This window comes from Cherax quadricarinatus, chromosome 100 (assembly GCF_038502225.1).
Source record: "Cherax quadricarinatus isolate ZL_2023a chromosome 100, ASM3850222v1, whole genome shotgun sequence".
NCBI lineage: Eukaryota > Metazoa > Arthropoda > Malacostraca > Decapoda > Parastacidae > Cherax > Cherax quadricarinatus.
The window spans coordinates 647085-662501 of record NC_091391.1 but is presented as its reverse complement, the minus strand read 5'-3'; the positions used below and the strand labels follow the sequence as shown (position 1 = coordinate 662501).

Here is a 15417-nt window from a genome sequence, read left to right as displayed (position 1 = left end):
AATAAGAGAACACTATATCAACATCCATGGGTCCAGGGGCACCGTCAACATAAGAGAACACTATATCAACATCCATGGGTCCAGGGGCACCGTCAACATAAGAGAACACTATATCAACATCCATGGGTGCAGGGGCACCGTCAACATAAGAGAACACTATATCAACATCCGTGGGTGCAGGGGCACCGTCAACATAAGAGAACACTATATCAACATCCATGGGTCCAGGGGCACCGTCAACATAAGAGAACACTATATCAACATCCATGGGTGCAGGAGCACCGTCAACATAAGAGAACACTATATCAACATCCATGGGTGCAGGAGCACCGTCAACATAAGAGAACACTATATCAACATCCATGGGTGCAGGAGCACCGTCAACATAAGAGAACACTATATCAACATCCATGATTGCAGGAGCACCGTCAACATAAGAGAACACTATCAACATCCATGGGTCCAGGAGCACCGTCAACATAAGAGAACACTATATCAACATCCATGGGTGCAGGAGCACCGTCAACATAAGAGAACACTATATCAACATCCATGGGTGCAGGAGCACCGTCAACATAAGAGAACACTATATCAACATCCATGGGTCCAGGAGCACCGTCAACATAAGAGAACACTATATCAACATCCATGGGTGCAGGGGCACTGTCAACATAATAAGAGAACACTATATCAACATCCGTGGGTGCAGGGGCACCGTCAACATAATAAGAGAACACTATATCAACATCCATGGATGCAGGGGCACCGTCAACATAAGAGAACACTATATCAAAATCCGTGGATGCAGGGGCACCGTCAACATAAGAGAACACTATATCAACATCCCTGGATGCAGGGACACCGTCAACATAAGAGAACACTATATCAACATCCGTGGATGCAGGGGCACCGTCAACATAAGAGAACACTATATCAACATCCGTGGGTGCAGGGGCACCGTCAACATAAGAGAACACTATATCAACATCCGTGGATGCAGGGGCACCGTCAACATAAGAGAACACTATATCAACATCCGTGGGTGCAGGGGCACCGTCAACATAATAAGAGAACACTATATCAACATCCGTGGGTGCAGGGGCACCGTCAACATAATAAGAGAACACTATATCAACATCCGTGGATGCAGGGGCACCGTCAACATAAGAGAACACTATATCAACATCCGTGGATGCAGGGGCACCGTCAACATAAGAGAACACTATATCAACATCCGTGGGTGCAGGGGCACCGTCAACATAATAAGAGAACACTATATCAACATCCGTGGGTGCAGGGGCACCGTCAACATAATAAGAGAACACTATATCAACATCCGTGGGTGCAGGGGCACCGTCAACATAATAAGAGAACACTATATCAACATCCGTGGGTGCAGGGGCACCGTCAACATAATAAGAGAACACTATATCAACATCCGTGGGTGCAGGGGCACCGTCAACATAATAAGAGAACACTATATCAACATCCGTGGGTGCAGGGGCACCGTCAACATAATAAGAGAACACTATATCAACATCCGTGGATGCAGGGGCACCGTCAACATAAGAGAACACTATATCAACATCCGTGGATGCAGGGGCACCGTCAACATAAGAGAACACTATATCAACATCCGTGGGTGCAGGGGCACCGTCAACATAATAAGAGAACACTATATCAACATCCGTGGGTGCAGGGGCACCGTCAACATAATAAGAGAACACTATATCAACATCCGTGGGTGCAGGGGCACCGTCAACATAATAAGAGAACACTATATCAACATCCGTGGGTGCAGGGGCACCGTCAACATAATAAGAGAACACTATATCAACATCCGTGGGTGCAGGGGCACCGTCAACATAATAAGAGAACACTATATCAACATCCGTGGGTGCAGGGGCACCGTCAACATAATAAGAGAACACTATATCAACATCCATGGGTGCAGGGGCACCGTCAACATAATAAGAGAACACTATATCAACATCCGTGGGTGCAGGGGCACCGTCAACATAATAAGAGAACACTATATCAACATCCGTGGGTGCAGGGGCACCGTCAACATAATAAGAGAACACTATATCAACATCCGTGGGTGCAGGGGCACCGTCAACATAATAAGAGAACACTATATCAACATCCGTGGGTGCAGGGGCACCGTCAACATAATAAGAGAACACTATATCAACATCCGTGGGTGCAGGGGCACCGTCAACATAATAAGAGAACACTATATCAACATCCATGGGTGCAGGGGCACCGTCAACATAATAAGAGAACACTATATCAACATCCGTGGGTGCAGGGGCACCGTCAACATAATAAGAGAACACTATATCAACATCCGTGTGTCCAGGAGCACCGTCAACATAAGAGAACACTATATCAACATCCGTGTGTCCAGGAGCACCGTCAACATAAGAGAACACTATATCAACATCCGTGGGTCCAGACTACTTAACATTCTGCAAGAATATATCAGAAACACTGCTGGAAGAAGTGCAGAAGTCTTCAAGACCAAACTGGACAAGTGCCTCCACCAAGTGCCAGATCAACCAGCCTGTGATGGACATGTGGGCCAGCAGGCCGCAGGCAGTAACAGCCTGGTTGACCAGCCAAGCACCTGACAAGACTGGCTAATGGCAGGGCTACGAGAATGGGAAAACTCTGGAAACTCATCAAAGGTATATATCTAAGGTGCAACCCACCAAAGGTATATATCTAAGGTATACCTAACCCGTCAAGGGTATATCTAACCCACCAAAGGTATATATCTAAGGTATAAACCACCATAGGTATATATCTGTTACACACAACAGTACAATATTCACTACCTTCCCCCCCCGACATACTCTTGTAAGAGAGTGCGATACCTTCTACAGTACAGGTTTCAATTACTACAGTAGATAGACTCTAGTTATCTCTTGTTATCAGCGACCTGGTATCCCACAAGCACATTATCCGGGTTAGTAACCCAGGGAGGGTTAGTACCCCAGGGGGTAACTTAGGCCGACCGCTGTGGTTTACTGCCAGTGAGGCTCCTTAGGCCTCTTCCCCAGGATGTGACCCAGTCTGGTAAGGTGGGAAACAGGTTGTGAACACGGGCGGGGCCAGGAGCTATGACCCGACCCCTGCAACCATGACTAGGTGAGTACAAGGTATACACGTCAGGACACCAAGCAAATATCACCACCTTGCCATACCATGTAAGAGAGTCTGGTATCTTATACCACGCTTGGCCACTCACAGGACTGATACCAGTGGTATCTGGAGATGGTACTCAACACTGTGGGACACAAGGTACCTATGGTACCTTGCAGATCCATCCACTCAAAGGACAGATACCAGTGGTATCTGGAGATGGTACTCAACACTGTGGGACACAAGGTACCTATGGTACCTTGCAGATCCATCCACTCACAGGACAGATACCAGTGGTATCTGGAGATGGTACTCAACACTGTGGGACACAAGGTACCTATGGTACCTTGCAGATCCATCCACTCACAAGACAGATACCAGTGGTATCTGGAGATGGTACTCAACACTGTGGGACACAAGGTACATATGGTACCTTGCAGATCCAATATTCTCCACCTGACTCTCCACACTACATACTCCAGCACCCTTCGCTCAGCTAGACGTCTTTCTGGCTTGATAAAGACCACTGTGTGGGCGAAACGTTGTTGATAAGGGATCACATTATAGTGGAGTTGTGTATCCTGTTGGTATTTTGTACGATTTATTTCCAGTAGTGGGAAGTTTGATACAGAGAGAGAAATTTTGCCGATTACTCACCAACGTGACCTGGGCACCATGACCTAGGCACCAACATGACCTGTCATCAACGTGACCTGGGCACCATGACCTAGGCACCAACATGACCTGTCATCAATGTGACCTGGGCACCATGACCTAGGCACCAACCTGACCTGTCATCAACGTGACCTGGGCACCATGACCTTGGCACCAACATGACCTGTCATCAACGTGACCTGGGCACCATGACCTAGGCACCAACATGACCTGTCATCAACGTCACCTGGGCACCATGACCTAGGCACCAACATGACCTGTCATCAACGTGACCTGGGCACCAACATGACCTGGTCACCAACGTGACCTGGTCACCAACACACTGCCACATCCTTGAGGTGTACGTGGTGACGGGCGAATCAGTTCCAGAACGTTTGAATCATTATGTGACCAGAATCATATCGAGACAGAGCAGTCAGAGTACACTGAATCATATCGAGACCGAGCAGTCGGAGTACACTGAATCATATCGAGACAGCAGTCAGAGTACACTGAATCATACCGAGACAGAGCAGAGTACACTGAATCATATCGAGACAGAGCAGAGTACACTGAATCATACCGAGACAGAGCAGAGTACACTGAATCATATCGAGACAGAGCAGTCAGAGTACACTGAATCATATCGAGACAGAGCAGTCAGAGTACACTGAATCATATCGAGACAGAGCAGTCAGAGTACACTGAATCAGTGTAAACAGTGTACTGAGATCTGTAACAGTTATCCATAGAAAGAAAACAGCAGGAGTGAACAAAGCTTTGACCTGCACAGTGAACTCCCTCGGTTAAGTGTTCACAGGCGCTCACAGCAGAGCCATCCAACGCTCTTTGAGCCCTCAGTAAAGACTATCCCTGAGACACAGACAAAATCCTGCTGGAAGAGTGATGGTGGTGCAGTATCTGTCTCAAACACAGTTATGGCACCTACTAGTGCCTAGCACTCAACATCACCCACCACTGTGGCACTCACGACCACCTCTTTGGCCTCCACCAATCACCTAAGGTTACTCAGAGTGGCTATAAACCGTGCCACAGTGCCCAACGCAACCTACCCTCCTTCACTACACGTTATTGTTAAAATGCATTCCTCTCTCAATTATCTTCCTAACACATGACAGTCCTTGGAAAATTGGCACAAACTTAGAGGGTGACACAAGCACATGTGGTAGGCCACACACACACACACACACACACACACACACACACACACAAACAGTAACCACACAGGAGAAGAACACTGCAACTCACCTCAAGCCATTAACGAAGAATTTCTCAGTGATGTAGTCACGGCAGTTCGAGTTCTCAAAGGCCAGGTAGAATTTGTAATCTTTGTTGAGCATTTCAAAACACTTGGCAGAGTTGGACCTGGGGCATCGCTTGGTGCCACAAGCACCGAAGATATCCACACCAATATACTTGCCTAGTTCCTTGGCGTACTGCAAGCGGTTGTTGCGAGCGCCACAGTTGGATACAAACCACGCCACTTGTTTGGTCTTGTTGGCTGCGTAGTTGATCTCCTGTGGTTTCTGGTAGATGGCGTTATCGTAGTAAATCCATTTCTCGTAGGGGGCCACAATGTCGGAATCGTGACGGTAGGTAGCAGTCCAGTTGAAGACATTTTTATTAGTGAAGTGTTGGGTGTGTAGTGGACACTCCAGCATAAACATGACCCACACCTGGCGCAGGTCACGGCTGTGTGGAGGCATGCTGAAGTGATCCTTGAACATGATAGCATCAGCCGACGTTAGTTCTGACCTGCTACCCGTCAGAACACACGTGTCCACCGGACATTTTAACTTCAGGAACTGCCCCCGTCCAGCACGCAGTCCCCACGAGTTCATTCCATTGTACATAAGGATTTTCTTAAAATAGGGGAGCGCCTTGTCTGAAGCTGCGGGGTCAGGGTGGTCTTCTAGCATGAGGGGGGGCGGTGGGCGAAACATCAGCTGCTCCACAATACGATCGTTAGGATCTTCATCAGGCCATAGTTTCTCCCGTCTCACCCACTGCTCAGCATCGACAGGAACCTCAGGTCTCAACTCTCCACCCTTCAGGAACCAGAGTCGATGACTCGGAGGTACTGTAGTTAAGGTGACATTTGGTAATGGCTGTGGTCGTGGGGCGGTGGGTGGCACCCTTTGGTAGGTGTCTCCACCCTGACCGCCCTCAACAGGGCGGGCACCACTTGCCCCATCGTCTACCACCTCAATAACTGGGTGGTCGAGGTGCGGCGTGCGACGCAAGGTGATGGCCGAGGAACCTGGCGAAGTCAGCCAGGTGCCACCTGGCTGATGTACAGATACCAGCAGCAGGGAGAAGGTGGTAGCGGCTGACAGGTATAGCAGACCTCTACGTAGTGATACCCTGGGCATCCTGCCTCCTACCCTCCCATCACCGGCACCGCTGCAACAACAAGAGCAACACTGTTAGTACTCGTGCAACCATCAACACAAATACACCCAATAAATTATACACTCTGATGTATATATCAGAATACAATCAACAATTGTCAATATTGAATAATAACCCACAAAAACACAGGAGGTTGACTGATCTGTAAATTTCGACTCCCTTCTGGGGTCCTCTTCAGCAGATCTGCTGAAGAGGACCCCAGAAAAGGGCCGAAATATACAGATTAATCAACCTTCCGAGTCTCCGTCTCCATATGGGTAATTATTGAGCATATCAGAATGTACGAATGTGTACACTGAGGGGAAGTGCATGTACACATGGAGATTTACACACACACACACACACAGAGAGAGAGAGAGAGAGAGAGAGAGAGAGAGAGAGAGAGAGAGAGAGAGAGAGAGACAGAGAGAGAGAGACAGAGAGAGAGAGACAGAGAGAGAGAGACAGAGAGAGAGAGACAGAGAGAGACAGAGAGAGAGAGACTAGCCAGGTGAGAGGTACAGTCAACAATAGGGTGACAGTAGATGACCAACACACCTAAACAGTGAATTACAAACACTATCTTCCCCTGATCTTCATTTCTTCCTCTCTGTTTATTTGACCAAGAGTATATTTCCAATTGTTCCTCCTGGTACCTCATTACATATAATTCCTCTGTCTATTACCTATAATAGACTCAACCTAAGCCAGAGTGTCCTGTCATCCTCTTGACAATTCCAACCCCAACACACCTTTCTAACCTCTTCCTCTATCCCTCCACCATCCTTCATCCCCCTAACCTTCTCCCTCCCTATGAGTGGATTCCTCACGACGAAGATCCAGGGATAACTGGAACAACTGTGACTGGAAGGAGCTCAAGAAGATAATAATGTTCCAGTGGTAAGTGGAATCCTCACGACGAAGATCCAGGGTTAAGTGGAACAACTGTGACTGGAAGCAGCTCAAGAAGATAATAATGTTCCAGTCGTAAGTGGAATCCTCACGACGAAGATCCAGGGTTAACTGGAACAACTGTGACTGGAAGGAGCTCAAGAAGATAATAATGTTCCAGTCGTAAGTGGAATCCTCACGACGAAGATCCAGGGTTAACTGGAACAACTGTGACTGGAAGGAGCTCAAGAAGATAATAATGTTCCAGTGATAAGTGGAATCCTCACGACTAAGATCCAGAGATAACTGGAACAACTGTGACTGGAAGGAGCTCAAGAAGATAATAATGTTCCAGTGGTAAGTGGAATCCTCACGACGAAGATCCAGGGATAACTGGAACAACTGTGACTGGAAGGAGCTCAAGAAGATAATAATGTTCCAGTGGTAAGTGGAATCCTCACGACGAAGATCCAGGGTTAACTGGAACAACTGTGACTGGAAGGAGCTCAAGAAGATAATAATGTTCCAGGGGTAAGTGGAATCCTCACGACGAAGATCCAGGGTTAACTGGAACAACTGTGACTGGAAGGAGCTCAAGAAGATAATAATGTTCCAGTCGTAAGTAGAATCCTCACGACGAAGATCCAGGGAGAGCTGGAACAACTGTGACTGGAAGGAGCTCAAGAAGATAATAATGTTCCAGTCGTAAGTGGAATCCTTAGACAGACTGGTGTGAGGAGCGTTGCAGGGAGAGAGAGGATGAAAAGCGGATCTAGCAGCCACGCTCCTGTCTAACTCCTACCAGTGGAGCATGGCTAGTATATCCGAATCCTCAGGTACAATGGGAAAGTATATTTAACATATCTGCAATCTGCATAACATCAATTTCGTATTACGTTAGATGGGAAGTACATGTCAGCTCCTGGAGATGAGGTACATGTCAGCCCCTGGAGATGAGGTACATGTCAGCTCCTGGAGATGACGTATATGTCAGCTCCTGGAGATGAGGTACATGTCAGCCCCTGGAGATGAGGTACATGTCAGCTCCTGGAGATGACGTATATGTCAGCTCCTGGAGATGACGTATATGTCAGCTCCTGGAGATGACGTACATGTCAGCTCCTGGAGATGACGTACATGTCAGCTCCTGGAGATGACGTACATGTCAGCTCCTGGAGATGAGGTACATGTCAGCCCCTGGAGATGACGTACATGTCAGCTCCTGGAGATGACGTACATGTCAGCTCCTGGAGATGACGTACATGTCAGCTCCTGGAGATGACGTACATGTCAGCTCCTGGAGATGACGTACATGTCAGCTCCTGGAGATGACGTACATGTCAGCTCCTGGAGATGAGGTACATGTCAGCTCCTGGAGATGACGTACATGTCAGCTCCTGGAAATGACGTACATGTCAGCTCCTGGAAATGACGTACATGTCAGCTCCTGGAGATGACGTACATGTCAGCTCCTGGAGATGAGGTACATGTCAGCTCCTGGAGATGAGGTACATGTCAGCTCCTGGAGACGAGGTACATGTCAGCTCCTGGAGATGACGTACATGTCAGCTCCTGGAGATGAGGTACATGTCAGCTCCTGGAGATGACGTACATGTCAACTCCTGGAGATGACGTACATGTCAGCTCCTGGAGATGACGTACATGTCAGCTCCTGGAGATGACGTACATGTCAGCTCCTGGAGATGACGTACATGTCAGCTCCTGGAGATGAGGTACATGTCAGCTCCTGGAGATGAGGTACATGTCAGCTCCTGGAGATGAGGTACATGTCAGCTCCTGGAGACGAGGTACATATCAGCTCCTGGAGATGACGTACATATCAGCTCCTGGAGATGACGTACATATCAGCTCCTGGAGATGACGTACATGTCAGCTCCTGGAAATGACGTACATGTCAGCTCCTGGAGATGACGTATATGTCAGCTCCTGGAGATGAGTTGACAAGCCACCATCCTTGACAAGCCACCATCCTTGACAAGCCACCATCCTTGACAAGCCACCATCCTTGACAAGCCACAGTCAACCATCTAAGATGAACATTCCAACATCTCCCAAAGGAATCAGTTTCTTGTCAAAGAGGTCGTTCACTTGCGTGCGTGCGTGCGTGGATGGGGATTAAGAATGTGTCAATCCACAAGGTCGATGCTCCCATTGTCATCTCCCATCACCAGCATCCTTACTGACAAAAGATGTCGCATCATTCTTCCCTGGTGCCCTCCCATCCTCCTGCCTATCCTGACCCCATCCTCCTGCCTATCCTGACCCCATTCTCCTGTCTATCCTGGCCCCATCCTCCTGCCTATCCTGACCCCATCCTTCTGTCTATCCTGGCCCCATCCTCCTGCCTATCCTGACCCCATCCTCCTGTCTATCCTGACCCCATCCTCCTGCCTATCCTGACCCCATCCTCCTGCCTATCCTGACCCCATCCTCCTGCCTATCCTGACCCCATCCTCCTGCCTATCCTGACCCCATCCTCCTGTCTATCCTGGCCCCATCCTCCTGCCTATCCTGACCCCATCCTCCTGCCTATCCTGACCCCATCCTCCTGCCCACGATACATTAAGACAACACTAACCTATCTTCTACCATCTACCTTCTATCTACTACACATTAACTATCCTAAATGACTATCCAACACGTCCACTACACCTACAAATCTTCCCCACCCCTCCCACACACTGTTGGGCTCTCCATCCAGGTGATTACCTATTGGCAGGTACAGTAAACCGAACCAATATCAGCCAGCAATATTCTTAAACACTGCCTCCTGGAGTAGGTGCTCCCTACTCCAGGACATGTGTGTGTCACTACCCCATACAATACCTACCTCACCTCTCCTACATAACCCTCTACCACCCTTCTTCTATTGTTAACCATGCCTTTCAACACTCATTATTACTGTTGTAGGTATACAGGAGAGGCAGGAAGTGTTCAGTCAGTTTCTCCTCCAGCAGCTGCTGCTGCGTCTCTCCACATCCTGTGTATTGATCCTCTGTGGTGTAGGAACCTCCCTCACACCCTCACCAGTGTTGGAGCCCCTATCTCCCTCCCTCACCAGTGTTGGAGTCCCTATCTAACTTCCTCACCAGTGTTGGAGTCCCTATCTAACTTCCTCACCAGTGTTGGAGTCCCTATCTCCCCCCCTCACCAGTGTTGGAGTCCCTATCTCTCTCCCTCACCAGTGTTGGAGCCCCTATCTCCCCCTCACCAGTGTTGGAGCCCCTAACTTCCTCACCAGTATTGGAGCCCCTATCTCCCTCCCTCACCAGTGTTGGAGCCCCTATCTAACTTCCTCACCAGTGTTGGAGCCACTATCTCCCCCCTCACCAGTGTTGGAGCCCCTATCTAACTTCCTTACCAGTGTTGGAGCCCCTATCTAACTTCCTTACCAGTGTTGGAGCCCCCTCACCAGTCTTGGAGCCTCTATCTCCCTCTCTCTCATTCCTCTAATCCTTCTAGGTAGGTAGCTCAGGCCCTCCAGCTAGCTTGTTCCTGAAGGCTCCTGAGGACCCCTGAAGGCTCTCGAGGACCCCTGAAGGTTCCTGAGGACCCCTGAAGGCTCTCTAGGACTCCTAAAGGCTCATGAGGACCCCTGAAGACTCTCGAGGACTCCTGAAGGCTCCTGAGTACCCCTGAAGGCTCTCGAGGACTCCTGAAGGCTCCTGAGTACCCCTGAAGGCTCCTGAGGACCCCTGAAGGCTGTCGAGGACCCCTGAAGGCTCCTGAGGACCCCTGAAGGCTCTCGAGGACTCCTGAAGGCTCCTGAGGACCCCTGAAGGCTGTCGAGGACCCCTGAAGGCTCTCGAGGACTCCTAAAGGCTCCTGAGGACCCCTGAAGACTCTCGAGGACTCCTGAAGGCTCCTGAGTACCCCTGAAGGCTCTCGAGGACTCCTAAAGGCTCCTGAGGACCCCTGAAGGCTGTCGAGGACCCCTGAAGGCTCCTGAGGACCCCTGAAGGCTCTCGAGGACTCCTGAAGGCTCCTGAGGACCCCTGAAGGCTCTCGAGGACTACTGAAGGTTCCTGAGGACCCCTGAAGGCTCTCGAGGATTCCTGAAGGCTCTCGAGAACTCCTGAAGGCTCTCGAGGATTCCTGAAGGCTCTCGAGAACTCCTGAAGTCTCCTGGAAACTCCCGAAGGCTCCCGGGGGCTCCTGAAGGCTCCTTTGGAGTCCTCACTAGACAGAGATTCTAACAAACGCTACCAAAACCTGACTCACCAGACAGCAAAACGCAGGACAACGCAGTGAGAGAGAAAGGTAGCGTGTCAACACATTACCCCCAGGCAAGGAGACAGCAGCATCTGGCAATACTCACGCCATACAAGAACAAACCTCAGTAGTAGAGGCTTCACCTTCTAACAGTGACCAGGACACCTAACAGTGATCAGGACACTTAACGGTGGCCAGGACACCTAACAGTGACCAGGACGCCTAACAGTGATCAGGACACCTAACAGTGATCAGGACACCTAACAGTGACCAGGACGCCTAACAGTGACCAAGACGCCTAACAGTCAGGATACCTAACAGTGGCCAGGACACCTGACAGTGATCAGGACACCTAACACTGACAGGACACTTAACAGTGGCCAGGACACCTGACAGTGGCCAGGACACCTAACACTGACAGGACACTTAACAGTGGCCAGGACACCTAACAGTGATCAGGACACTTAACAGTGGCCAGGACACCTAACAGTGACTAAGACACCTAACAGTCAGGATATCTAACAGTGACCAGGACACCTAACAGTGACTAAGACACCTAACAGTCAGGATATCTAACAGTGACCAGGACACCTAACAGTGGCCAGGACACCTAACAGTGACCAGGACGCCTAACAGTGACCAAGACACCAAACAGTCAGGAGGCCTAACAGTGGCCAGGACACTTAACAGTGGCCAGGACACCTAACAGTGACCAGGACGCATAACAGTGACCAAGACACCAAACAGTCATAAGGCCTAACAGTGGCCAGGACACCTAACAGTGACCAGGACGCATAACAGTGACCAAGACACCAAACAGTCAGGAGGCCTAACAGTGGCCAGGACACTTAACAGTGGCCAGGACACCTAACAGTGACCAGGACGCATAACAGTGACCAAGACACCAAACAGTCAGGAGGCCTAACAGTGGCCAGGACACTTAACAGTGGCCAGGACACCTAACAGTGACCAGGACGCCTAACAGTGACCAAGACACCAGTCAGGAGGCCTAACAGTGACCAGGACACCTAACAGTAATAGCAATAACAGGAGCAACAGTAGCAGTAACAATAGTAATAACAGCAGCAACAGTAACAGTGTTCTAAGACGGATCTTGTATGTGCTGTTTAGTACCGTTAACGGTGCCATCGGCTGCAAAATGTATGACTGCTGACAGTACCGTTAGTTCTGTACCGTGTATGACGGCTGACAGCACCGTTAGTTCTGTACCGTGTATGACTGCTGACAGTACCGTTAGTTCTGTACCGTGTATGACTGCTGACAGTACCGTTAGTTCTGTACCGTGTATGACTGCTGACAGTACCGTTAGTTCTGTACCGTGTATGACTGCTGACAGTACCGTTAGTTCTGTACCGTGTATGATTGCTGACAGTACCGTTAGTTCTGTACCGTGTATGACTGCTGACAGTACCGTTAGTTCTGTACCGTGTATGACTGCTGACAGTACCGTTAGTTCTGTACCGTGTATGATTGCTGACAGTACCGTTAGTTCTGTACCGTGTATGACTGCTGACAGTACCGTTAGTTCTGTACCGTGTATGATTGCTGACAGTACCGTTAGTTCTGTACCGTGTATGACTGCTGACAGTACCGTTAGTTCTGTACCGTGTATGACTGCTGACAGTACCGTTAGTTCTGTACCGTGTATGACTGCTGACAGTACCGTTAGTTCTGTACCGTGTAGGACTGCTGACAGTACCGTTAGTTCTGTACCGTGTATGATTGCTGACAGTACCGTTAGTTCTGTACCGTGTATGACTGCTGACAGTACCGTTAGTTCTGTACCGTGTATGATTGCTGACAGTACCGTTAGTTCTGTACCGTGTATGACTGCTGACAGTACCGTTAGTTCTGTACCGTGTATGATTGCTGACAGTACCGTTAGTTCTGTACCGTGTATGATTGCTGACAGTACCGTTAGTTCTGTAACGTGTAGGACTGCTGACAGTACCGTTAGGTCTGTACCGTGTATGATTGCTGACAGTACCGTTAGTTCTGTAACGTGTAGGACTGCTGACAGTACCGTTAGTTCTGTACCGTGTATGACTGCTGACAGTACCGTTAGTTCTGTACCGTGTATGATTGCTGACAGTACCGTTAGTTCTGTACAGTGTATGACTGCTGACAGTACCGTTAGTTCTGTACCGTGTATGATTGCTGACAGTACCGTTAGGTCTGTAACGTGTAGGACTGCTGACAGTACCGTTAGTTCTGTACCGTGTATGATTGCTGACAGTACCGTTAGTTCTGTAACGTGTAGGACTGCTGACAGTACCGTTAGTTCTGTACCGTGTATGACTGCTGACAGTACCGTTAGTTCTGTACCGTGTATGACTGCTGACAGTACCGTTAGTTCTGTACCGTGTAGGACTGCTGACAGTACCGTTAGTTCTGTACCGTGTATGATTGCTGACAGTACCGTTAGTTCTGTACCGTGTAGGACTGCTGACAGTACCGTTAGTTCTGTACCGTGTAGGACTGCTGACAGTACCGTTAGTTCTGTACCGTGTAGGACTGCTGACAGTACCGTTAGTTCTGTACCGTGTATGATTGCTGACAGTACCGTTAGTTCTGTACCGTGTATGATTGCTGACAGTACCGTTAGTTCTGTACCGTGTAGGACTGCTGACAGTACCGTTAGTTCTGTACCGTGTATGATTGCTGACAGTACCGTTAGTTCTGTACCGTGTATGATTGCTGACAGTACCGTTAGTTCTGTACCGTGTATGATTGCTGACAGTACCGTTAGTTCTGTACCGTGTATGACTGCTGACAGTACCGTTAGTTCTGTACCGTGTATGACTGCTGACAGTACCGTTAGTTCTGTACCGTGTATGATTGCTGACAGTACCGTTAGTTCTGTACCGTGTATGATTGCTGACAGTCAATCTGACTGTCATTGTCTGTATGGCAAATCAGATGCTATCCCAGGTATGTTATCCCAGGTATGTTATCCCGGGTATGTTATCCCGGGTATGTTATCCCGGGTATGTTATCCCAGGTATGTTATCCCGGGTATGTTATCCCAGGTATGTTATCCCAGGTATGTTATCCCGGGTATGTTATCCCGGGTATGTTATCCCGGGTATGTTATCCCGGGTATGTTATTCCAGGTATGTTATCCCGGGTATGTTATCCCAGGTATATCTCAGGTATGTTATCCCAGGTATGTTATCCCAGGTATGTTATCTTAGTTCTCTGATTTCCTCCACTATCATACTAACACCGTTACTAACAATGTTACTAACACCGTTACTAACAATGTTACTAACACCGTTACTAACAATGTTACTAACACCGTTACTAACAATGTTACTAACACCGTTACTAACAATGTTACTAACACCGTTACTAACAATGTTACTAACACCGTTACTAACAATGTTACTAACACCGTTACTAACAATGTTACTAACACCGTTACTAACAATGTTACTAACACCGTTACTAACAATGTTACTAACACCGTTACTAACAATGTTACTAACACCGTTACTAACAATGTTACTAACACCGTTACTAACAATGTTACTAACACCGTTACTAACAATGTTACTAACACCGTTACTAACAATGTTACTAACACCGTTACTAACAATGTTACTAACACCGTTACTAACAATGTTACTAACACCGTTACTAACAATGTTACTAACACCGTTACTAACAATGTTACTAACACCGTTACTAACAATGTTACTAACACCGTTACTAACAATGTTGCTAACACCGTTACTAACAATGTTGCTAACACCGTTACTAACAATGTTACTAACACCGTTACTAAATGTTACTAACACCGTTACTAACAATGTTACTAACACCGTTACTACCAATGTTACTAACAATGTTACTAACACCGTTACTAAATGTTACTAACACCGTTACTACCAATGTTACTAACACCGTTACTACCAATGTTACTAACACCGTTACTATCAACGTTACTAACACCGCTACTACCAATGTTACTAACACCGTTACTAAATGTTACTAACACCGTTACTACCAATGTTACTAACACCGTTACTACCAATGTTACTAACCCCGTTACTACCA

At 48.2% G+C, this 15417-nt stretch overlaps 1 protein-coding gene across 6 annotated transcripts in view; it reads right to left on the bottom strand.

Annotated features, from left to right (window-relative positions):
* Positions 1-15417, bottom strand: part of FucTA (glycoprotein 3-alpha-L-fucosyltransferase A) — a 283837-nt gene that overhangs the window by 144652 nt on the left and 123768 nt on the right. For all 6 annotated transcript variants that reach the window (XM_070079550.1, XM_070079551.1, XM_070079553.1 and 3 more), the window contains one exon: positions 5071-6225. In XM_070079550.1, the coding sequence (XP_069935651.1) occupies positions 5071-6225 (1155 nt within the window). The remainder of the gene's footprint in view (positions 1-5070; positions 6226-15417) is intronic.